Genomic DNA, 27,130 nt, shown 5'->3' with positions numbered 1-27,130 from the left:
AATTATTTTCCACCATATTCATATTTGTAAAATGAAATTTCATTGCCCCAACTTGTCTCTTGGCCCTGGTATTACATGCAGAGCCTTTACTTTTATCTCTTTGGGGAAAATATTATTACCAAAAGTTACCATGAGGGAAAGTTCTAAGTGTCTGAAAGCAGCTTGGAATTAATAATCATTATGTTGAAACTGGAACATGTTCACTGTCATCTTTATGTTGATGTGTGTAATTCCCTTTGACTACTCTCTTTATCTACTTGTACTATATTTAGAAAGTTCATCTGAAGATAAAGAGATTGGGAGCAAATAAAACTGAATAAATGAATTTAAAAAAATTATTAAAAAAACAGTGGGGTGTTAATGTGAGCCGGTCAAAGGTACATTGCAAAGAAGCAACAGTTTTCTGAAAACAAAAACTGGAATTAATCTTGTTTAACATGTTGACCAACATGCGGCCATTGGTGGTCACAACAGAATCACATGCCTGACACCATAAGGCTGGTGTCCGCCGCTCGTGGCCTCGCGGTAGCGTTCTCGCTTCCCGAGCACGGGGTCCCGGGTTCGATTCCCGGCGGGGTCAGGGATTTTCACCTGCCTCGAGATGACTGGGTGTTTGTGTTGTCCTCATCATTTCATCATCATCCAGGAAAGTGGCGAAATTGGACTGAGCAAAGATTGGGAAATTGTACGGGCGCTGATAACCACGCAGTTGAGCGCCCCACAAACCAAACATCATCATCATCATAAGGCTGGTGGCAGCCACAGCAGAGCTTTATGCCTAACGCTATGCGCCTGGCCTGGCAGTGAAACATCCATAACTAAGCGTGCAGCAGTCAACATGTTTGTATAAAAATACCAACTGTAGATTTTTTTTCTGTTATTTTGATGGATGAAATGTGAGCAGAAACGAAATGAAACCACATCTCTGTCACATAAGCAGCAAACGATAACACTGCAGTGGTGTTACCTCTCAGAAAGTTGTACTTTGTGTAACAAGATAGGAAAAGTCTTCTGTTTGTTGGGAGCCTCCATGCTGACACCATGGAATTTTCATTTGCAGATAATATCTTTTCCATAATTTATAGCAAATTTAAATATTAATAAGCTATATTCAATAAAATTAAGTTATATACAAATAAATCCAGAATACATGTGATGAAATTTGAGAATAGAACTTACTCTAAAATGATTGTGATGGGGATATGGCAGTACATGTGAAGAAGTAATGGGTCATGGGGATTCACTCCCATTATGGGCACAAGGCCATAGGCAAACAGTTCATTATCAACAAAAGTGTCCAGTGTTTTACTTAACATTCTTGTCAGTCAGTGGCCAAAGAGAACAAAGTGGTTGAAACTGAAACTTTGCTGATTCCTCTGCCAAGAGGCAAATACAAAATAAGTGAGAATGACAAGCTTAAACATTTATGTTCAAACTACCAAATGGTATTGTTTTGGGTACCTGAGGTATCAGAGATGGCTGTTCCATGTAGCTTATGATAGTTAAAATCTTCTCTTAGGGAGCAGTCAAGTCCTTCAACTAGAGCACCAACTTCCCACAGGTAGAACAGGATGCTATGCCTTCCATTAGAAAGATGATCTTAGTTGCATGGCTGAATGTGAAATGGAAGAGTTTCTAAATGATGCACACAGTCCTTACACATTCTCTACCCACTGATATACAGCTATCTGTGGTATCGATACATGTATCTTTCAGTCACAATGTGAGTGATTTGTGTGTCTGTTTGAGGCCTGTGACTAAAACTATAATAATGTTAAGAATGGAGTGTACTTAACAAGACAAAAATGACAAGGTGGAGTTGTTCTGCAGCTATTGGAATGTAATGGAAATAGGCTGAGAGTTCACTGTTAGATCATTTTTATGCATTAGCAGCCATTCCAGAAGTATTGCAAAGTGGAATGTTAGGCTCAGCCATTCAGCAGTGTCAGGACAAAATAGAAGTAGGCAGGATAAAGTTATATACAGTAGTAAAGCAAGCAGAGTTCACAAGATTAATCCAAAGTGTATATACCAAGATGGTACACAGTTCTTTGATTACCACACAGTTTGAAGAAGCAAGAAATATTGATGCTGCTGGATGAGAACATGAACCAGGCCATTTTAGACTGACCTTGCCTTTTTAAAAGCTTAATCTTGTCATGAGGCTAATGCCATTGGCCAGCTTCAGCTGGTGGTTGTGCCATTGTTTGTACTTTGGTGAATGTGTCTTGTAGTGGGCATGTCCCCAAGATGCGGACCTGCACTCATAATACCATGGTGGTGATAATGCAGTAGATGTGCCACAACAAATACTTATTAAGCTGAATCTTCCTGGAAGATTAAAACTGTGTGCCAGACCAAGACTTGGATTTGGGACATTTGCCTTTTGTGGAAAAGTCCTCTACAGACTGAGCTACCCAAGCACATTTCATGACCTGTTCTCACAACTTAACTTCTGCCGATATATCAGCACACACTGCACTGCAGAGAGAAAATTCATTCTAAATATTAAGCTATCTGAATACTTGATTTTCTTTTCCTCCTCCTCCTCCTCCTCCTCCTCCTCCTCCTCCTCCTCCATTTTGTTCGCTTCCCCCCTACCTTGTCATTTTCCCTCATGGAGCCTTAGCTTTTCAGGCTTGTACCATAATCTGCCTTAAGACTAGTAACTGACATTGTCCTTACTTCAGATCTACACATTCAACAAAAGTTTGGGGTATTATAGAGTTTACTACAATGCATTCTTATAGTATGGGATCTGTTTAAAAAATTCCAGAATTTTGTCCACAAAATTTTTCTATGCTTATCTTTTACTTGTTGTCCATGGCCACCTTCAAAATACTCTCCTGCGCAACTGACACACTGCTCCCAATGCCATTTCCACTTCTGGAAGCAGTCTTGGTATGCCTCTTGCTGGATTGCACAAAGCACTATCTGTGAGTTTTGTTTTATGTCCTCCACCATTGTAAATCTTCATCCTTTTCAGTGGGATTTCCAACTTTGGAAATAAAAAAAGAGTCCACAAGAGCCAGGTCTGGAAAGTACAGAGGATGAGGCAGCATAGTGATTTTGTTTTTTTGTGCAGTAGTCATGCACCAGTAGGGATGTATCTGCAGGTGTGTTATCATGATGCAAGAGTCATGAATTGTCTCACTGCATTTCAGGCTGTTTCCTTCTCACGTTTTCTTGCAGGCATCGCAACATGTCTTGATAATACCATTGATTAGCTGTTTGTTCCTGTGGCACAGATCCATGATGAACTAATCCTTCAAAGTCAAAGAATACTATCAGCATGGCTTTGACATTTTATCTGACCTGATGAGCTTTTTTTGGAACCTTTCCTGACCAGTTGTGAAGATTGAAACTTGGTCTCAGCATAACAATAGACCAACGTCTCATCACCAGTCATGATTCTCTTAAGGAACATCTCATTCCATTTTGCGTGATACAAAAGCTCTTCACAGGTTGGGAGGCAAAGCTCTTTCTGGTCTTGACTCATGAGCCATGGGACAAACTTTGCAGCAACATGATGCATTTCAAGATGCTGTTTTAGGATTTTTATAACATGATCCAGCTGAAATGTTACATTCTTCTGCAATCTCTTGGACAGTCATTCTTTGATTGGTATGCACAATTTTATTGATATTTCGGGTGTGAGCATCGTCAGAAGATGTCGAAGGGTGTCCTGAACAAGGCTCATCTTTAACTTCCTTCCGTCCGTTTTTAAACCATGTGAACCATTCACCACACTGAGTACAGCTTAAGCACTCATCACCATAGCTTTCTGCATCATTTGGTATGTCTCTGTAAAAACTTTCTTGACTTTCATGCAAAATTTAATGGAGATTCGTTTCTCCTCTAACTCTGCCATCTCAAAATTTGCAAACTGTGTGACCCAGCATTCTACTCATTACAGCACTTAACAATAACTAACACACACACACACAGCAATGAAACTTCTGCCAGTTACGCATTAAGCATAGGCGTGTGCAGGAATGAAAACCGCATTTTGCTCCAATGCATCATTGGTGCGAAATTACAAATGATCCGAAATTTTTTGAACAGACCTCATACACCCATTCAGATTTTGTACAATACCATATTAACAAAATAAACATAATACGTTCTGAAAATAAGAACAATTTTGGTCAGCTACAAAAAATCATTACAAAACAAAGCAGGCTGTCTCCTAAGTGTACATCTTGAAAACAAAAATGGTGGAAATTTTTGTCTCATGGTGATGATTGTCAGTCTTTAGTAGCGAATATGTTCTCCCCACACACAGATGAGTTGCTGCACTCTGCAAGGCATGTTCTGGATGAGACGACAAGTTTACCTTCTGGTATGAGGTCCCACTACTCAATGGCAGCTTCAGTGAAGTCCTGAGAATCGTCAGGTAGATTTGGGTGTTGTGCAATAGTGTCCTTCAGCAGGTCTCATACATGCTCAATTGCATTCATGTTTGGGGACTGTGCTGGCCAATGCATTCAGTTGATGTTGCATCGTTCAAGATACTGAGACACTGCTAGAACATGGTGCAGTCTTGCATTGTCATCGATGAGGATGAAACTGTCACCTACTTGATGTCTATTGGGCCTTTCAATCATTTGTAGTACCTCTTGGAGGTGTCGGAGATCAGTCAAATTGTTGTAGATGGGAATTAGAATGGTCTGCTGTCTCATCATTATTGCGGCCCAGAACATTGCATTTCCACCTGCAAATGAATGGACTTTCTGTGCGTATCGGAATTCCTGATGTCGTCCAGCACTTCTCCAAACTTTTAACACATCTAGTGTCCAGTTGCAGTCCTGATCTCATCAGCATACTTGACATTACTCCATTCAATGTTGATGTGCTAGAGCCCAGGCCCTTCAATTGCATCAGTTCCGTTGGTTCACTGCAAAACTTCTCATTGGTCTTCTGGAATGAAGGCCACCCTGATGCTGTCTTCTACACACTGTTTGGTCTGAGATACGAATCCCTGTTGCCTGGGAAAAGTCATTTCCAATATTTCTGGAAGTTGGTCTTGGCCACCTGCAAGCCAACAGTTGGAGGAAACATTGGTGTTGTCATAAGAGGGTAACCACTGCAAGTGCTGTCATTCACATTTCCCATCTCTCTACTTTATCGACACCTTAAACACACCACTTTGAGTGACGTGTAACTGATCAGTAATATTTTGCTGTGTATGACCTGTTGAAAGTAAAGCCACGATCCTGATTCTATCAAAATGTTACTGCAGTGCTAAACACAAACTGAATGGAGCTGTTGATACTTGACTGGTTGCAGTGTGCCGCTGCGGCACTGGTATCTTTATGTGACTAGGAAATGGCAACAAAGCATGCCAGTAGTAAACACCGTCCAGTATATGGGCTGTAATTTGGTATTGCATGAAGTGCCTGTGTCAGTGAGATCTCTAGTATCGTAGACTACATTTTAAGATAGTATTCCAAACTTTTTTTGAGCAGTGTATCTGTCTCAAACACTAGAGGTGTTACCCACTTCAGCACTGTTACAGTCATTCTTTCTCACTGAAAACCCTTTATCATGCTGTTCATGGTAGCACATTTCAAGTGGCAGGTCTATACTATAAGAAGACCACTTCTCAGTCTGGATCCACTTTTCATATACCAAGTGGTTGTAATTAAATTGTTGGTGTTCTGAGTGCTGCAGTGCAGGTTGTATACACTGCAGGACACTGGAACATTGTAGGTATGTCCATTAATTGGTGCACTCATGGAGTACGCGAAAAAAAAAAGTTCCACTTTTTGCTAAAAGGTGGAAATATGATGCTGTAAACAGTCAGAATATGATGTGCGCGTGAAAAGGGGACGAATGATGAAACACATGATAATTATGGTTCTGGCATGTTTATTAGGATATCGTCACTTTCAACATGTGTTCAGTATGGTCTCCTTACTCAACAACTTGTTGCATGCATAACGTGGCATTGTCGACAGTTGCTTTCAGCATATCTGGTTAATCAGAATCTTTCAGATAATGAAGAATCTGGATACATCTCTGATAGACACAATCCTTCAGATGTCCAGGGAGTCTGGAAGGCCACATGTCTTCAAATTGCCTAGATATGATGCAGTCATTACCAAAGGTTTCTTGAAACAAATCTGACTTGTGGTGTTGCCCCATCTTATATGTTAATAGTGTGCAGATACTGTTGTGCTCTTGGAAAGTTGGAGTCACATGGAGTCACAAGGAGATTGTTACAATGTGTAGATGTCACTGTACACATGACAGGCCTGTGAGATGTCATCTCCTTGAAGAGAGATGGACCGAGATTGAAGGAGCTTGTGAGACCTCACCACTCAGTCACATAAGCTGAATGCAATGGATGTTACTGCACATGTAGCAGAGTAGATCCCCTTATGTGACAGTTCTGGGCATTCGTGGCACTATGCAGAGTAAAATTCCACTGTCTGTCCAATGAACATTCCCTGAGCACGTCATCCATTTCCATACTTGCCAGAAAAGAGAAGGGCAAAGTCGCAGTGTTGTAGCCTATCTTGGGGCTTCATTTGGTGCACTTTCTGAATCTTGTAGGGACACTAGTGTAAAATGTGCTGCAAAATCTTTTTAAGTATTGACCACGGGAGAGACAGTTCCCATGATGCAGCTTGAACACTAGCTGCAGAGTTTGCAGCATGTGCTGCACAGTCAGCTACAACTACAGCAGATTCATCAACAACTACTATGGGAATGAGCCACTTCCCTCTACACTACCTAATTCAACTATTGCTTCAAGTTTCTTGATTTTCTTCTTAATCCATTAATTGACATGGGGCCTCTTCACAGCTGTTTGTGTTGGAAATATTCTTGCTATGCAGTGCTGCTATTGTTGCCATTCTGATAAAACAACCAGATTAACCATTTGTACCAGCAAACACTGCACAGAGGAAATCAGCATGCATCACCAAGCAACAAACAGCATACTGATGTCAAAATAGGAAACATTTTACATTTTGACTGCGTATGGAACCATATCTCCACCTGGTGGCAGAAAGTGGAATTATTGTTTTTTTCTGCATAATCTGCAGAAGCACTGATTAATGAACATACTTTAATTATTTCAACACCCTGATATGTATAAAGTCTGCACTCACAACACTGTCAGTGTAATTACGACCACCCAATACAACTGTCACGCGAAAGAACTCTGCCAAGTTGGATTTGCTACAATGCTGCCAAAACACTCCATTGAGGTAGTTAAGAATGAATGCAAAGATGCCAGCCATGCTAAGGAGTTACATGCTACCTTGATTCTCAGAGACAGAGAAAGGTCTACTCCGTAAAATGTATCATTGCTAATTGCCACAATACCAAAGCAGTATACAGAAATGTTGCTCACTCAGATGATTATTTTTCTGCATTATGGTTATCATGAGCAAGGATATACTTTTCTATTATAGAGGAGGATCAGACATGACTTTGGTTTTATCTATACCCAACATCTTTTTCATATGGAAACTGAATTTGGAATTGTCTTTGTTGTAAGATGCATTTTCTGCTCTACTTTATTTGTTTACCATGGACACTGGTAGTCCCAATTCTGTAGCAGTCATTAATCCACGCTGGTTCCAAATTCTGGAAGGCTCACCGTCAGTTATGTGACATGCTCTTACTGAATGAAACAGAAAAACAAATGGAAAAATTAAATCAGATGTACATTGTCAAACAATAAAGAAATTTTATTGGCTGCAATGGCCTTAAAGTACTTCAGTATCTTAAGTGACGTTAGATGCCTAGAGAAAAAATATTTATGAAGATGTAAAGAAACAGATTCATGAGGCTTGAAATCAGAAATTGTAGATTATGACAATTTATTTAAGAAGAGTACTATTGCAAGAACAAACACAATTTATGGAATATAGTATTTTATAGAGCAGCACATAGGGCACCATGAAGTACAGGTTGTGCAGAGCACTGAACACCTTCACTGGATGGCAGTAATACAGGTTACAGAATAGGCCAATCACTCATTTGAGATCGCTGAAATAATACTGTTTCTTTGGTGGCTAACCAGAGCACAACAGGGTCCGAGCCAAGAAGCCTCTATAACCGGCCTCTGACTGTATGGACGTGCTGTCTTGAAATAGTGTGTGTCATGAGTGAAGATACATCACTCCTCCTTTCTAGGGGGCGGGAAAACCACATACATATATAAAAACATTAGGCACAGAAATATATATGGTACAGAAAAAATGCAAGGTACAGAAAAGACACATTGGTATCAAAAAAGCAATGATACCATAAAAAAAAAAAACATTTATCTCACAAGGCACTGAGATTACAAGTCATGGGAAACACTTATGACGACACTGACATCTGTGTCATTCACCAATGACAGCGGCTGCTTCAGCATGTGGTGGGCAGTCTCTGGCAAGTAGGGGCGGAAGTGATGAGGGAGTGGGCTGGCATGCCGTCTCCCCACTCGTAAGAGGCCATAGGCCAGGACGAGGGTTGTCATCTCCATAGTGACGTCCTCATTGAGACCAGCGCTTGATGTTGGCGGTGTCAACAGGGACGTCAGAGACGATGGTCGCACAGGACCCAGCAACGGGGCCGGCTGTTGCTGTGGCATCAGGTGCAGCGGGGCTGCACCAGCGACAGCAGTCAAGGGGTCGGGCAGACAGTGATCTTCCAGGCAGCGACCCCCACTGCAGTGTGAATCGGACCATCTGCAACACAGGAACAGGCATTGACGACAAGGGCACGGGTGGGGGAGGCAGTGGGCCCATTGGAACAGACCTTACCATGTATGGCCACAGCTGGTCAGAGTGACAGGACATCTGCCTGTCAGGAGTGCAAATGACACACAGGCACCAGCCCCTATGATGCTCGATGATGGCAGAACCCAGTTCGGCCGGCAGCCGAAACCATGAGCCCAGGCAGACACATAAAGCCGGAAGCATCACAGAGCTGGCAACATTGATGGATGCAGTGTTGGATGCAGCAGGTGAAGGAGGGTCTGTGGTTAGTATCAATACAACAGCTCCACTGGGCTCTTGTGCCTCTTTGGAGTGTAACTCCAAAAATGCCCTAAAGCAGCTTCAGGGGATCTGTCCGATACATATTTCTGCATCCGAGTCTTAAAAGTTTTGAACCATGCGTTTGGCCTCACCATTAGATTGAGGATGAAATGAGGGAGCTGTGAGATGACAAACATCACTAGCCTAACAAAAAGATGCAAATTCTCGAGAAACAAAGTGGTGGTCATTATTGGTAACCATGGTATATTGAAATCCCTTTTTTTAAATTGCAATGGCCGAAATATTGGCCGCTGCAGATGTGGATGGATGACGTGCCACGTAGAGAAACTTGGAACAGGCATCCACTACAATTAGACAATACTGATTTAGGAAGGGCCCAGGTAAATTAACATGTAGATGCTCCAATGGGCACTGCAGCATCAGCCAAGGGGAAAAAAAAAAAAAAAAAAAAAAAAAAAAAAAACACCCACGGGGATGCTGGCTGCTGAGCACAGTGACCGCAAGAGGCAATAAGCTGTGGAATGTCCCCGTCTGCGTCTGGCCAATACAAATACCAGTGGGCCACAGCCTTGGTGCGAGAGGTTCCCCCTTGAACAACATGCAGAAGTCACAGTACATTGTGGCATAAGGAATCACAACCCAGGGAGCAGTATCCTATGTAGCTAACAAAAGAACCCCGTCAAACAAAGAAAGGCAATGCTGGAGGGAGAAGTAATTATGCAAGGGATCTGAGGCACGGCCCGGGGGTCTTTCCAGCCAACCGTGCTGCAGAAAGAGAGGACCCGACTAATTACAGCTTCCGTGTTGACAGCTGATACTATCGTGGCACTAATGATGAGAAAACCATTGACCACATTCAGGTTCTCAGTATATAAATACAAACAAAACAACTTGTCCTGATCGAATGCCAGGTCTGGCCCAATCAGAAGGCGAGAAAGGGCATCGGTGTTGGCATGTTGCGCCGTCAGCCTGTAGCAGATCTGATAATGATAAAGGGAGAGGAAGAGAGCCCACCCCTGCAAATGATGCCCTGCCTTGTCCTGCACAGGTGTTGAAGGGATGAAAAGAACAATCAATAGCTTGTGATCTGTGATTAAATGGAATGCAGAACCATACAACAAGATGTGAAATTTCTTGAGGGTGGATACAATTGCTAATGCCTCCTTTTCAGCCTGAGAATACCAATGCTGAATGGGAGTTAAGCAGTGGGTCATTCAGACCTGTCTGAGTATTTATGTGCCAACACCACACCAACACCATGTTGGGACACATCTGTAGCCAACACCAGATGCTGACTAGGCTGAAAAGTGGGCAGACACAGGGCAGATTCAAGCTAGAATTAAACAAAGAGAATGCTCAGTCGCAAGCTGGGGACTAGAAAAAAAGCACACTTTTACACAAAAGCACATGCAGGGGCTGAGCAACAGTGGATGCATCACGTAAAAACTTATGGTAGTACGCAACTTTACCTAGAAACATCTACAGTTCCTTAAAGGTGGTTAGCTGTGCCAGTGCTGCAGTTGGGTCTTCATGGTGATGCAACGGCTTGACCCCCTCCCTTGTGTGAGAAACCTCAAAACCTAGATACTCAATTTGCAGCTGCAAAAATTGAGATTTGGCACGATAGCACTTGAGGCCTGCAGATTGGAAAACAGAAAAAAATGATCAGATGTTTCTAAGATAGTCTTCTATGTAAGTACCCAAAACAACGATATTGTCAAGGTAATTGATGCAGCCGTGCATAGAGACTATCAGCAGTTCTAAAAAATGCTGAAAAGTTGCGGGTGTGCTAGCGACACAAAAGGTGAGTGTTGGTATTGGTGTAGGCCGAAAGGTATATTGACAAGGAGAAGGCATGTAGTGACGTTATCCAAGGGGAACTGGAGGTATGCTTTTGACAAGTCAGTCTTGGAAAAGTAGTTGCCACCAGACAATTTTGCAAGCAGCTTGTCAGGGCAGGGCAAACGGTATGTATCTATCATGGACTGTGCATTAATTTGTGACACAGAAGTCACTGCTGAGACAAAGCTTACCCATCGGGTTCTTAATGATGAGCAGTGGTGTAACCCATGCACTGGAAGAAATAGGCTGAATGACATTAAACAGTCTAATTTGGACTTGACGCAGTCGCGCAACACGACAGGCATCGGCTGCACCTGGTGGAGAGGGGGGGGGGGGGGGGGGGGGGCGAGAACAGGCGGACTCTTCTGTGATACTGTGGAAACTGGTACCACTACCAACCTCAGGGGAAAACAGACAAAACAGAGAGCAAAGGGACACCACTTGTTGCTATGGAACTTGATCTGGCACTAATGTACATCATCGGCAATGGAGGAACCGAAAGCATTAAACGTATCTAACCAGAACAGGTCTGCAGTATGGGAATGATCCACAACAAGGAAGGTGAGAAAGCAAACAACATATTTGTAGGAGATGGAAGCGGAGAACTGGTCTAGGATTGGAATCTGCTGTTTTTGTAGCTAACCAGCTTCCATAAAACCTGTGTGAGGGGAGGGTAGTTGAAGTCCGTGTGCATTTGTGCATTTACTAAACTCACTGCAGCTTTGTGTCCACTTGCATTTTTAGCGATTTATTAAACACATGCAAGTCAATAAACAATTTGTTCAGGGAGACAGTCATTGTAGAGATACAGTTTATGTCCATTGGTAATACTGTGTCCACCACGTTTGAAGAGGGGTTACACACCGATGCAATGTGGTGTTTCTTTTGAAAGCATGCAACATGCTCATGTTGGATGAAGCGGTATGGGCAAGACAGAAGGGGGGCATGTGGCTGCTGTTGTGACACAGCCCGTTGCTCCTGTGGCCGTAACCAACACTGTCCCATGCAACATTGAATCGAAGATTGTACTGCTGCAATGGCTTCCATGTCATCTTGATCACCTGCAGTGTGGCTAACAGGAGTTGACTGAGCAACTTCCAATACTTCCCCCATGCAGCAATCTGGTTGATTGCAGCCTGTGAGACTTCAAAGATATTGCTGCATTGAGCATGTCCGTAAGTGTCGGATTCTCACATTGAAGTGCTTTTTCACAGACTTCCCTATCCGGGGTCAGACGAATAATATCACACACTACGCGATCAGTGTAGGATTCATGATGGGTACTAGTGGCAAATTTATGACAGTGGCTCAACCCGTATAATTCTGCATCCCAGGCTTTGTAAGATTGGTTTGGGCATTTCTGAAAACGGTAAAATTCTAATCGCTTTGCAATGACATGCATTCTGTCATGGTAAATAGTATGATACAAGCTTGCAAATTTCACCAAATGATAACCTGGCCAGGCCTTTCAAAGGTGCAAGTTGGCACAACAGCTTATAAATGCACAGCGAGAGCCAGGAAAGAAAGAAAGCCCTACACAGATTTGCATTGCCCACACAAAAACCTTGAAATAATGGTGTAACCATGTCTCACAGGAGTTCCAACCTTCAGACAATTCATCATATGCCAGAAAGAGCGATTGTTGTGCTGACGGGAGAGTAACCTGCCGCGAACACTCAGATGCCACATGATTGATAGCGGTGGTGAAAGCCTGCTGCTGTTCCGCAAAAGCTTGCTGCTGGGCAGTGATACATTGGAGTACTTCTTCCATCGAGATATTTGTCTGGTGACTTAGCACTGACAGTACCATACATCAGGAGTGAAGCTACATCACATAGGGAAGTATACTGGTTCAAAAGCAACAAGTTCATCATCTTGGAAAATGATGAATATACATACGAGATTTATTCAAAAAATTCCAGAACAGTTGTAATTTCCCACCAATGGTGTGTTGGTGTGAAATGCGGTTGGCATTCCTGCACAAGCCTGTGTTTAATGTGTAACTGTCAGAAGCTTCATTGTTGTATGTCGGTTAGTTTCTGTTCAGTGCTATATTGAGTAGAATGTTGTGTAGCACAATTTTGAAATGGCAGAATTAGGGATACAACACATCCACATTAAATTCTATGTGAAACTCAAGAAAACCTTTGTAGAGGAACACCAAATGATGCAGGAAACCTACAGTGATGAGTGCTTAAGCTGTACTTTCTTAATTGAAAATAATGGTAATATACTGTCCATTTGTCTTAAGCTATGAATTTTTTCCATGCTGTGATTTATACTTAACCATGTTCAATCTCCCTCTCAACTTTTGTAGTTATTAATGTTACTGGTCTTTTTAAACTGTGATTGTTGGCAACAAACTTTGTAAGGGACTAAATGCAGTGAAAGGCTGTTGTTAGGTTGTCCAACTGTTTAAAGAACTGTATACAACTGGTAATAGAAGGTATGTAAAAGTCTAGAGGAGGCCTTTATGCAGCAATGGATGTCAGATGTTTGATGATGGTATATATAATGTCTAAACTCTCTCCATCCTTTTCTAACACAAGCTTATAGTCACTCTAATTACCTTTTCATCATGGGACAGTAAATCACAGTCACCTTTCCCTTACACACACACACACACACACACACACACACACACACACACCTGTGATGGAGAGTACATCAATGTCATACGTAGATATTTATGATCTGTAGCAGTGATTTATAGAGACATAAAAATCATTCCAAAACGTTGTGTCATTATTCCCAAACAGCTTATTTATAATGCAGTTCTAACTAGTTTCATGATTTTATTTAAGTCTTGTAAAAGTATCTCAAATTTAACTGCATCATATGCATAAATTAAAATGTTTCACGTTTATGGGTCTCTTTTCCGTTTATACAGGGTGGTCCTTTGATAGTGACTGGGCCAAATATCTCACGAAATAAGCATCAAAGGAAAAAACTGCAAAGAACGAAACTCGTCTAGCTTGAAAGGGGAAACCAGATGGCGCTATGGTTGGCCCGCTATATGGCGCTGCCATAGGTCAAACGGATATCAACTGCGTTTTTTTAAAACAGGAACCACCATTTTTTATTACATATTCGTGTAGTACATAAAGAAATATGAATGTTTTAGTTGGACCACTTTTTTCGCTTTGTTATAGATGGCACTGCAATAGTCACATACGTATAAGTATGTGGTATCACATAACATTCCGCCAGTGCAGACGGTATTTGCTTCATGATACATTACCCATGTTAAAATGGACTGTTTAGCAATTGTGGAAAAGGTCGATATCGTGTTGATGTATGGCTATTGTGATCAAAATGCCCAATGGGCGTGTGCTATGTATACTGCTCGGTATCCTGGATGACATCATCCAAGTGTCCGGACCGTTCGCTGGATAGTTACATTATTTAAGGAAACAGGAAGTGTTCAGCCACATGTGAAACGTCAGCCACGAGCTGCAACAAATGATGATGCCCAAGTAGGTGTTTTAGCTGCTGTTGCAGCTAATCTGCGTGAGAATTGAGAATCTCAAAAACGTCGGTGTTGAGAATGCTACATTAACATCGAATGCACCCATACCATATTTCTATGCGCCAGGAATTGCGTGGCGATGACTTTGAACGTCGTGTACAGTTTTGCCGCTGGGCACAAGAGAAATTACGGGACGATGACAGATTTTTTGCACGCGTTCTATTTAGCGACGAAGTGTCATTCACCAACAGGTAACGTAAACCAGCATAATATGCACTATTGGGCAATGGAAAATCCGCGATGGCTGCGACAAGTGAAACATCAGTGACCTTAGCGGGTAATGTATGGTGCAATGTATGCTGATTTCCTACGTAATTTTCTACCGATGTTGCTACAAGATGCATGACAGAATGGCGATGTACTTCCAACATGATGGGTTTCCGGCACGTAGCTCGCATGCAGTTAAAGCGATATTGAATAGCATGTTTCATGATAGGTGGATTGGTCATCGAAGCACCATACCGTGGCCCACACGTTCATCGGATCTGATGTCCCCAGATTTCTTTCTGTGGGGAAAGTTGAAGGATATTTGTTAATGTGATCCACCAACAACGCCCGACAACATGCGTCAGCACGTTGTCAATGCATGTGTGAACATTACGGAAGGCGAACTACTCGCTGTCGAGAGAAATGTCATTACACTTATTGGCAAATGCAGTGAGGTTGACGGACATCATTTTGAGAATTTATTGCACTAATGTGGTATTTACAGGTAATCATGCTGTAACAACATGCGTTCTCAGAAATGATAAGTTCAAAAAGGTACATGTATACCTACGTTCTGTATTTTAATTTAAAAAACCTAACTGTTACCAACTATTCGTCTAAAATTGTGAGCCACATGTTTGTGACTATTACAGCGCCATCTACCACAAAGCGAAAAAAGTGGTCCAACTAAAACATTCATATTTCTTTACGTACCATGCGAATATGTAATAAAAATGGGTGTTCCTATTTTTAAAAAAACGCAGTTGATATCCGTTTGACCTATGGCGGCGCTATCTACCGGGCCAACCATTGCGCCATCTGGTTTCCACCTTCAAGTTAGACAAGTTTTGGTTTTTTTAGTTTTTTTCGTTTGACGCTTATTTTGTGAGATATTTGGCCCGGTCACGATCAGTGGACCACTCTGTATATATAACAAAAAGAATCAAATTATAAAAAGTTCCAGATGCTCCATAGACTTGTAACTTTTGCAGTGTATACTACTATTTATTTTACACTGAGGTGACAAATGCCATGGGATAGTTATACACACGTATACAGATGAAAGTATAAAAGGGCAGTGCAATGGCAGAGCTATCACTCAAGTGATTCGTGTGAAAAGATTTCTGACGTGATTATGGCTGCACGATGGGAATTAATGGACTTTGAATGTGGAATGGTAGTTGGAGCCAGATGCTGGGGCATTCCATTTCAGAAGTCCTTAGGAAATTAAATATTCCAAGACACCCACTGTCAAGAGTGTGTGAAGAGATTTCAGGCATTACCTCTCACCATGGGCAATGCATTGGCTGGCAGCCTTTGCTTAACGACCGAGTGCAGTGGCATTTGCCTAGAATTGTTAGCGCTAACTGATAAGCAGCTCTGTGTGAAATAACCGTAGACATCAATTCGGGATGCGCGATGAATGCATCTGTTAGGACAGTGCAGTGAAATCTAGCATTAATGGGCTATGGCAGCAGACGACAATGCGAGTGCCTTTGCTGTTGGCACATCGTCACCTGCAGCACCTCTCCTGGGCTCGTGACCCTATTGGTTGGACCCTAGATAACTGAAAAACCCTGGCCAAGTCAGGTGAGTCTCAATTTCAGTTGATAAGAGCTGATGGTAGGGTTCAAGTGTGGCACAGAGCCCACGAAGCCAAGGACCCCAAGTTGTCAACAAGGTACTGTGCAAGCTGGTGATGGTTCCATAATACTGTGGGCTGTGTTGACATGGCATGGACTGGATCCTCTGATCTAACTGAACCAATCATTGACTGAAAATGGTTAAACTTGGCTACTGGGACATCATTTGCTGCAGTTCATGGACTTCACGTTCCCAAACAATGATGGAATTTTGTGGATGACAGTGTGCCATGTCAGTTGTTTGCGATTGATTTAAAGAACATTCTGGACAGTTTGATTGAATGATTTGGCCACCCAGCTTGCGCGACATTAACCGTCGAACATTTATGGGACGTAATCAGGAGGTTAGTTCGTGCAGAAAATCTTTCACTGGCAAAACTTTTGCTGTTATGGACGGTTATAGAGGCAGCATGACTCAATATTTCTGCAGGGGACTTCTAACGGCTTGTTGAGTCCGAGCAGTGTAAGTTGCTGCACTGTGCCAGGCGAAAAGAGGTCTGATACAATATTAGGAGGAATACCGTGACTTCTGTCACCTCAGCGCATGTGTTTAGTATGAAGGACCAGCTTGAAAGTTCCTCAATACGTTAGATAATATTTGGATGACTGTGCAAAGTTTAAAGTTCATTTTCATTTTTCTTCAGGTCTCTACCGTGAACTATCTCCGTAGCCTGCCAACTCTTATTGGGTGTTGTTTTTGCAATATTGTGCACACTGAGTTAATACCGCTCACCTCCCTGTATGAAATAAATTGCTGTTGTGTGGGCAGGGAGTTGAGATAATTGCTTATCTCTCTGTGGTCACATGAAGGATACAAACTTGTATGACAAGTCCTATTGATTTCAAGCTTGGCAACATGCAGAGTAAGAAATTACTCTTGATGTTAAATCTTTGTCAAAGTGCCATCTCTTGGACACCTTTGTACCTCACTTGTTTCAAACTTATGAAGACTTTGTGCAACCAGATTGTGTACTTCTGTCTACTCTATCAATTGAGATGATTTCCGTGATAAAAAATAACAAATTTATCAGTTTTAGGCTGTACCTATGATTTACTACCTAATTGTTGTGTTTGCCATGGTTGTTGTTTATACCTTAACACGCTAAAGTTTGCCATTTCTCTTACTTATCTCTCCTTAGAAATAAGTTCCCATTGCTGCTATCTTGAATTTTCTTTTCTGGATCCATCTTTCCACTTTCTCAAATCTCCATCTGATTGAGTACCATCTTTTCAAGCAGTTTGTCAAGCACTGATATTGATGTGAACTACTTTCTTGTTATGTCATCTTGGTCACTTTTAAAATGTTCTTGACAAAGTGAACTGTTTATTAATTATGTGAAACAGATTTTTGTTCCCTAAATGATTTATGTCAGATGCAGATTTGTCTTGAATTAATTACTGATGTTTCATTTGCGGTTATGCTAATGCTGTTGGGTTAGGCACAGTGAGTACATTATAGAATAACAGCTCAGTGACCGGGAAGAGAACGCTATGTGGTGACTGATTAAAATGGAGGAAACAGAGTACATTAGAAAAGGAATGGCTAGCTTTGAGATATGAAAGAGTGAAGGCATAAGAGGTAATATTAGACAAAAAGCCAAGATCCAGAAGAAATGTGCAGATAACAATGATGTTGTCAAATTTGATTAATGAAAGGAAAAAATATAAAAATCCACCAAATGTAACTAGTGAAATGATATATAGACAGCTAAAAACGTTAGAATGGCTAGGGGAAAAGTGCAAGGGTGAAGAAGCATGCATGACTGTAGGATAGGTATATGCTGCCTGTAGGAAAACTAAAGAAATCTTAAGAGAAGCAGCTGCATGAACATTAGGTGGCCAGATGGCAAGCCAGTACTAAGCAAAGTAGAGAATGCTGAAAGAAAGAAGAAATAAACAGAAGGGCTATATAACCAAAAGAATTTCAATGTCATTACTACGAGAACAATTTGACAATAAGAAAGCAAAACAAAGCACTTGGAATAGATGACATTCCTTGGGAATTATTGTGATCCTTTGGAGATCCAACCATAAAAGACTTCCATTTGGTATGTAGAATTATGAGATAGGTGAAATGCTCACAGACTTCGAGAAGAATGTAATAATTGAAGAGAGCAGTTACTGAATGGTTTTAGTACAACTGAACCATCAGTTTAATAAGTTGTTATAAAATACTAACACAAATTATCTACAGACAGGGAGAACAACAGTATCTGGGAAAAACAGGAGTATGTGAAGCAATACTAGCCCTACAACCTATCTTCTAAGATAAGTTGAAGAAAGGCAAACCTACAATTTTAGTTTTTGTAGCTTTTGACAGTATTGTCTTGTAATCTTCCCCCTCCTTTCTTTTTCCATGTATTGTCCACATTAAACAATACCTAGTCCAAGTAATTAATAAGCAAAGTAAGGAGATTACAGAAAACTTTCAAGTTTACTTAGCTTGTCATGTTTAGATGGCTCCAGTTCTTCTTGTCTAGGGGGCTGATTCTTGAAGCTGAAAATGTATCAGGTCCACACGGTTGGTGTGAAATAAATAAATTGGAGGATTGTGGTTGCAGAATTTTTTACGTAAATATATTTCCACTGATTTTATCACATTTTAGTATATCATACTGTATTTTGATTTCTCACATTAACAAAGCCAAAATTACATTGTTTGCACAAAGATACATCTGATCACATCAGAAACAAGCTTACGACTCTTAGACTCTGCGAAAATAACAATATTCCAAAAGGCTTACAATTTTACTTAACAAATGAATTCCTACCAGTTTTTGTTTCATTATTAATTTCAATTATTATTTCATAAATGAATCCAGAAATAAACATAGTAAACAGTACAGGATTGCATAATTAATAACAGAAATTTTAAGTGTGCAAGTAATTCGCAATTTCAGATGTTTCTAAAAAAAGATAATTTTAACTGTACATTCAGAACTATTAGGTATCGATTGTAACATCGAAACTGAAATGTTTTATAAAGTAATTCCTTTTCATAAATTTTAGCTCAAAATGTAACATACTGTGTATAAAATTATGTGAAAGTTTTCAGAAAAGCAACTGAGATAATATTGACCTGTCCAAAATTTAAAATAATAATAATAATAATAATAATAATAGTATCAACAACTACTGTTGAGGAAAGGTAATGCTGGAGGATGATGTCCCATTACAACCTGAATACTTTCTTCAAAATTCTGGATTTATCTGTGATAAAACACTGGGAGTGAAAGATTATCTACCACTTTCACAGAAACCAGATTACAGTTCTAAGACTTGCAGGACACGAAAAGGAGGCAGTTGTTGAGAGGGAAATGAGACATAGCTGTACCCACCTCCCCCACCTGCACCCCACATTGAACAAGAAATTTAGGAAAGGAATTCAGGTTCAAGGAGAAGAAATAAAAACTGTTAAGTTTGCCATTGACAGTGTACAAGTGATATCAGAGATGGCAAAGGACATGGGAGACCAGTTGAATGGAATGGATAGTGTCTTGGAATGCGATTATATGACAAACATAAATAAAAGTAAAACAAGGGTAATGGAGTACAGTTGAATTAAATCTGAGGGAATTAGTTAAGGAAATGAGATGCTGAAAGTGATAAACAAAGTTTTCTATTTGGGCAGCAAAATAGCAGATAATGGCAAAACTAAAGGCAATATTGTTATGCCCTTGAGTACGTGAATATCACCACATGCTTCAGAACCCAAGAGAGATACAGGTGAAGCCGCATGGCAGGAGGACCACCTGTGGAAGACAACACAGTACCAAGTGGTGGTTGAGCGAAAGACAGCTGACTGATGGTGGATGAGACATGGACTAGGACAAGCCGAAAGCAACCTGTGCAACAATGTGATGCAAAGCGAAAACCTTCATCACAGCGATATCAGCAGGTCAAGAACAAAGAGAGAGGCAATCCAAAACACAACCAGAGAGAAGAAGCAACTTTCAAGCGAGGTTGTCATCATGTAGTCTGTAATACATCATTGACAGTAATTGACAATATCAGATGAAGTATAGAACTGACTGATGGTTTGCTGGGCAGCCATATTTATACCAGCCGTGAGGAGCACTGTTGGCCAGCATATTCATGGGGCGAGATGGACGGCACGCTCACTAAGCAAGTGCAGCTTTGTGGCAATACTATGTCTCTATCAATCCTCCATTTCTTCTGGGGGACATCCAACTTCCACAGAGCCTGATACCAGAGATATAAAATGTAGGCTAGCAGTTACAAGAATAGCTTCCTGAAAACATGAAATATATTACCTTCAAGTATAAATTTGTTAGGAAATATTTTTTGCAGGAATGTATTTAGAGGGTTGAAACGTGGATGATAAACTATACAAACAAGAAGGGAACAGAAGTTTTGAAATGTATCACAGAAGAGTATTCTAGTGTAGATGGTTATATTAACTATTGAAGAGGTACTGAATCAAGTTGAGCAGAATAGAACATAATGGCACAACTAGATTAAAGGAAGGGATTCTTTGATAGAACACACCCAGAGGCCTCAAGGAACACTTATGTAGCAATGGAGGGAAGTGTGAGTTGGAGGAGGAGGGAGGGGGCGGGGTGGAGGAGGTGGGCTGCTTTACACCAGGTTTTGGACTGATGACTACAACTATCACAACATGATGTTCTCAAGCTAAATGTGCACTACATGCACTATTTAGTCTTCCTAGTGTGATATGCCCCTCGCACAGCTTTATTTAATGTTATTTGTTATTGCTATCGATGGTAAAGCATTTAAGTCAACATCATCTGGCATACATGATGACCATTGACATATCGTGCAACTGCAAAACACATTTTTTCCTAACTGATGGTGACTAATAAACAACAATACATACAACTGGATATAATAAGAAAGAGAATAAATAGCTCATTATTATCCACAGCAAATGTATATCAGTTGATCTCCTCAATCTCTTCCAACGAGATACAGGTGTAAGATACTGTAATGGCTGTGTGCATACTCTGCATAATGGTATACCGACATTTCAGTGCAACTGACTCTGCAGCAAAGACACTGACAGGTGACAGAGATGTTACAAGTCTCAGCAAGTCACTCAAGCTAGCCTGCCACAAGCCAGTTTGTGGAGGACAGGCATCTCATGGAGAAAAAGAGTAAAAAGCTGCCATTATTGTAATCTCCAGTGTACATAAGATCTACAAAGCACCACTCACTGATCCTTATGGCTTCCTGAGTTTCGAGGGAGAGTTACTGAAAAGTTACCACAGGATAACTGTCTTGAAGCAACCATAATATTCATTGTCATAGCATTTTTTAATTCTTTGACACTATTTCTTCCTGCCATCATTAAACTGTATTCCCAATGTGTTGGATTGTTCTCCCACAGATAGGGAATGCCAAATAAAGAATTACCTCTGAGAGACAACTTACATTCATACTCCTGATGACCGCGCCACAGTGATATAAACTGGCAATGATTGTTCATATAAAACCTAAAGTACTGTTGTAGAAAGAATGAACATTTTTTGTACTGCTGTAAAATTATTTTTCATGGCAGCTTCATCTTTAGAAAACAATTCTGGTTGGTATTTCCAAAGAGAAATAATATTTTATTACTGGAGAATAATTTTAAAACTCTTACATAAACAAATGGTGTCAAAAGACCTGGGACTACACGGATGCTGTAATGTATGAATTTGTCTATCATGAATTTTCATTCTGCAATGGAGAGTGGGCTGATGTGAAACTTCCTGATAGATTGAAACTGTGCTGCACAAGGATTTGAATGAAGAACTTTCGCCTTTTATGGTATGGTGCCCTGCCAAGTGAGCTACCCAGATACGACTCACAAGCTGCTCTCACAGCTTTTCGTCTGCCATTACATCTCTCTCCCATTTTCCAAACTTTACAGGATCAGCACACATTCCATCACAAAATGAAAATTCCTTCTGGAAGCAATCCCCTATGCACTGGCTAAGCTATTACCCCACAAGAACATTTCCTTCACAAGGTAAACTAGAGAATTTCTGCAAAATTTAGAAAGTAGGAGTCATACTGGCAGAAGTAAAGCTGTGAGGGTAGATCAAGAGTCATCCATGGATCAACTGATGGAGTTTTTGTATGAATTCTGTTGTAAAAAAAAATAAAAAAAAAAAAAAAAAAAAGGCAGTAAAATACAGCTTTTGCTGCTTATACATTTTGCTACAGTCAATGTGTTTCCATTTTTTGTGGTTTATTGTTATTCTGAAGTGAAAATAAATGACAATACTGTACTACTTTCAGACTTTGGACTAGAAGTTCTTGGTGAATTGGTGAATCAGACTACTTTTCCATGGCTGATGTCAAATGTTATTGATCAAGAGACTGGGAGGCCTTTGGGAGATGGCCGAATAACATATGTTGTTGACTGGAATGGGAAGAGAATAGGACTTGTGAGTATGACCTCATACATCAAACTTTTGTTTTTTCAACTATCTGTCACTCCACAATGCAAATGATTTTCAATAACAAACAGTTTCTATGCTACTATTGTTTTGTTTGATTACTGGTGCAGGTACTGTAGTATATACAATGTTCAGATGCTTGCTTCAAAAATAGATCTTGGGTTTTCTGCTGCTGCAACCTCAAGTTTTTGTACAGAGCAAGTTGGTTGAGTGATTAAGGCCCTGAACTCACAATTGGGAGGATGGCACTTCACATTTTTCCCTAGATTTGTGTTTTCTATAGTTTCCTTGTATCGCTTCAGGCAAATACCTGAATGGTTCCTTTGAAAAAGATGTGACCACTATCTTTTCCCATCCTTCCTCGAGCTGAGCTTGTGGTTTGTCTGTAGTGACCTTGGTATCAATGAGTCATTAAATCCTAATGTTCCCTTCCTTCAAATTCCTTTGCTGACATCATCTAGGCATGCCAAATGCAAAATTTCAGTTAATTACACAACCCAGTTATTCTTTTGTGGTTGTTAAGAGTAGCAAAAATGCTTGTAATTTTCTTTCTTTTAAATTTTGAGCAAACAATTTTGAGGTGCTGTTGGTGCATATCAAATAATTTATTTTGCAGATTTACCATAAATTTGATATTTTTTGTTAGTTTTTAGATTAAATAATTTACTGTTTTAAGATTGACACCATACAATTCATTGGTATAAATTACTTCAGTGCAGAGAAAAATGAAGGTGTGTGTGTGTGTGTGTGTGTGTGTGTGTGTGTGTGTGTTTCCGCATCTCATAAACTACAAGATCAATTTCAACCAAATTTGGTATATGTGCTACTTACTGTCTCGGGTGAGTGTGAAAAGGATTGGTAATCCATGACATCTACACTGCTTTGCATAACAGGCGTATCGCGGGTAATACTGGAATGCATCCCAGGAGCTATATGAGCAGAAGGGTGTGGCTGAGCAGAAATAGGGTGGAGAAGGAGTTGCACTCAGAGAGGGGGTGAGGAGGGGATGAACCCAGAGGGAGAGAAGGAGGGGAAGAATAGGGAGAGGGGAAGGAGTAGAAGATAGATAGAGGAAACGGAAGGAAAAGAAGATGGAACATCATCTCATCAAAATAGTGTAATAGTAACTGATAATATGGTACTCATCTTCATTGACATCCACATGCTGTAAACCACTGTGAAGTACATCATAGAAGATACTTCCCATTTATTTATTTATTTATTTGCATGTCAAGTTCTGTAGGACCAAATTGAGGAGCAAATCTTCAAGGTCATGGAACGTGACAGTACATGAACTTACAACATAAAAGTAATAACAGATAAAAATAAATGTTCATGAACCTGAAAGAAAATCAGTCCATAAGTTTAAGCAAACGCTATCAGCAATACAAGGAGAATCAGCTTAATTTTTCAAGGAACTCCTCGACAGAATAGAAGGAGTGACCCATGAGGAAACTCTTAAGTTTCGATTTGAAAGCGCGTGGATTACTGCTAAGATTTTTGAATTCGAGTGGCAGCTTATTGAAAATGGATGCAGCAGTATACTGCACACCTTTTTGCACAAGAGTTAAGGAAGTCTGATCCAAATGGAGGTTTGATTTCTGCCGAGTATTAACCAAGTGAAAGCTGCTTATTGTTGGAAATAAACTAATATTGGTAACAAGAAACGACAATAAGGAATATACATGTTGAGAGGCCAACGTCAAAATATCCAGAGTCGTGAACAGAGGTCGACAAGAGGTTCGTGAATTCACACCACTTATTGCCCGAACCGCCCGTTTCTGAGCCAAAAATATCCTTCTACAATGGGAAGAGTTACCCCAAAACATAATACCATACGACATAAGTGAATGAAAATAAGCAAAGTAGACAAATTTACGTGTCAAAGTATCACTCACTTTCGATACTGTTCGAATAGTGAAAATGGCAGTATTAAGTCTTTGAACAAGATCCTGAATGTGGGCTTTCCATGACAGCTTACTATCTATCTGAACACCTAGGAATTTGAACTGTTCAGTTTCACTAATCATATGCCTGTTCTATGAGATTAAAATGTCAGGTTTTGTTGAATTGTGTGTTAGAAACTGTAAAAACTGAGTCTTACTGTGATTTAACCTTAGTTTATTTTCTACAAGCCATGAACTGAGGTCATGTACTGCACTACTTGAAACTGAGTCAGTGTTGTACACAACATCCTTTACTACCAAGCTAGTGTCATCAGCAAACAGAAATATTTTAGAGTTACCCATAATACTAGAGGGCATATCATTTATATAAATAAGGAACAGGAGCGGCGCAACACTGATCCCTGGGGCACCCCCCAACTTGACAGTACCCCACTCAGATCCCACATCACAGCCAATATCAACATTGTGAATAATGACCTTTTGCTGCCTGTTGCTAAAGTAAGAGGTGAACCAATTGTGAGTTACTCCCCTTATTCCGTAATGGTCCAACTTCTGGAGCAATATTGTGAGATGAACACAGTCAAATGCCTTTGTTAAATCAAAAAATACGCCAAGCGTTCGAAACTTTTTGTTTAGCCCATCCAGTACCTCACAAAGAAAAGAGAATATAGTATTTTCAGTTGTCAAACGACTTCTAAAGCCGAACTGTACATTTGATAGCAAATCATGTGATATAAAATGATCAATTAACCTTACATACACAGCCTTATCGATAACTTTTGCAAACACTGATGGCATAGAAATAGGTCTAAAATTATCTACATTATCCCTTTCTCCCTTTTTATAAAGCAGCTTTACTACTGAGTACTTCAATCGCTCAGGAAACTGACCATTCCTAAAGGAAAAATTACAAATATGGCTAAATACAGGGCTAACATATGCAGCACAATACTTTAATGTTCTACTAGACACTCCATCATAACCATGAGAGTCCTTAGTCTTCAGTGATTTAATTATTGACTCAATCTCCATCTTGTCTGTATCACAGAGGAGTATTTCAGACGTCAATCTCGGAAAGGTATTTGCTAAGAAATTCATATTATTTCCTGTAGAAACTAAATTTTTATTTAATTCACCAGCAGTGCTCAGAAAATGGTTGTTAAATACTGTACATATATCTGATTTATCAGTAACAGAAATATTATTACTGCGAACTGACTTTATATCATCAACCTTGTGCTGCTGACCAGACACTTCCTTCACAACTGACCATATGGCTTTAATTTTATCCTGTGAATTAGCTATTCTATTTGCATACCACATACTTTTTGCCTTGCTAATAACATTTTTAAGCACCTTACAATACTGTTTGTAATGGGCTACTGTAACTTGATTGTGACTACTTCTAACATTTTGATATAATTCCCGCTTTGTTCTACATGATATCCTTATCCCACTAGTCAGCCAACCAGGCTGTACATTACTGCTAGTACCCTGTTTAGAATGTTCTAATGGAAAGCAACTCTCAAAGAGCATGAGAAATGTGTTATGGAAAGCATTGTATTTATCATCTATATTATCGGCACTATAAACATCTTGCCACTCTTGTTCCTTGACAAGTTTTGAAAAACTCTCTATTGCTGTTGGATTAACTTTCCTACGTAGTTTGTAATTAAATACGACATTGGTTTGAATACAAAAACCCTTTAGTGTTAAAATTTGTGCATCATGGTCTGAAAGGCCATTCACCCTTTTACTAACAGAATGCCCATCTGGTAATGAAGAATGAATAAAAATATTGTCTATAACTGTGCTACTGTTCCCCTGCACCCTAGTTGGAAAAAACACAGTTTGCATCAGATCATATGAATTTAGGAGATCTACCAACATCTTTTTTCTTGCACAGTCATGTACAAAATTAATATTGAAGTCACCTCATATAACTACTTTCTGGTACTTCCTACAAAGTGAATCAAGAACCTTCTCTAGCTTAAGCAAAAATGCTCTGAAGTCGGAGTTAGGGGACCTATAAACAACAGCAATTAGAAGTTTAGTTTCACTAAATTCAACTAATGCTGCACAACTTTCAAATATCTGTTCAGTACAGTGTCGTGATACGTCTATGGACTCAAATGAAATACTGCTTTTTACGTACAGAGCCACTCCCCCCACCTCGCAAGGAAGTCCTTGAGAAACAGCCAGCTAATCTGTAGCCTGGTAAAGGCTACAGTATATTAGGATTTCTTCCCATCGCATCTGCATATGGATGCAAGAAGAATGACAGCTTAAATATCCTTGTGTGTGTTGTAATTTGTCTCATCTTGTTTCTGTGATCAAATGGTTCAAATGGCTCTAAGCACTATGGGACTTATGGTCCCCTAGACTTAGAGCTATTTAAACCTAACTAACCTAAGGACGTCACGCACATCCATGCCCTAGGCAGGATTCAAACATGCGATCGTAGCAGCAGTGCGGTTCCGGATTGAAGTGCCTAGAACCGCTCAGCTACAGCGGCCGGCAATTTTCTGTGATCCCTGCAGCAGTGACAAGTAGGGAGCTATACTATATTCCT

General features: G+C 40.3%; 1 protein-coding gene across 4 annotated transcripts in view; it reads left to right on the top strand.

The window, feature by feature from the left end:
* LOC126092021 (mannosylglucosyl-3-phosphoglycerate phosphatase) overlaps positions 1–27,130 on the top strand; it is a 202,693-nt gene that overhangs the window by 28,638 nt on the left and 146,925 nt on the right. For all 4 annotated transcript variants that reach the window (XM_049907410.1, XM_049907408.1, XM_049907409.1 and 1 more), the window contains one exon: positions 22,491–22,639. In XM_049907410.1, coding sequence (XP_049763367.1) covers positions 22,491–22,639 — 149 coding nt within the window. The remainder of the gene's footprint in view (positions 1–22,490; positions 22,640–27,130) is intronic.

The sequence above is a fragment of the Schistocerca cancellata genome, chromosome 7 (assembly GCF_023864275.1).
Source record: "Schistocerca cancellata isolate TAMUIC-IGC-003103 chromosome 7, iqSchCanc2.1, whole genome shotgun sequence".
NCBI lineage: Eukaryota > Metazoa > Arthropoda > Insecta > Orthoptera > Acrididae > Schistocerca > Schistocerca cancellata.
The sequence above is the reverse complement of the archived record's forward strand: the minus strand, read 5'-3'. Positions and strand labels throughout refer to the sequence as shown.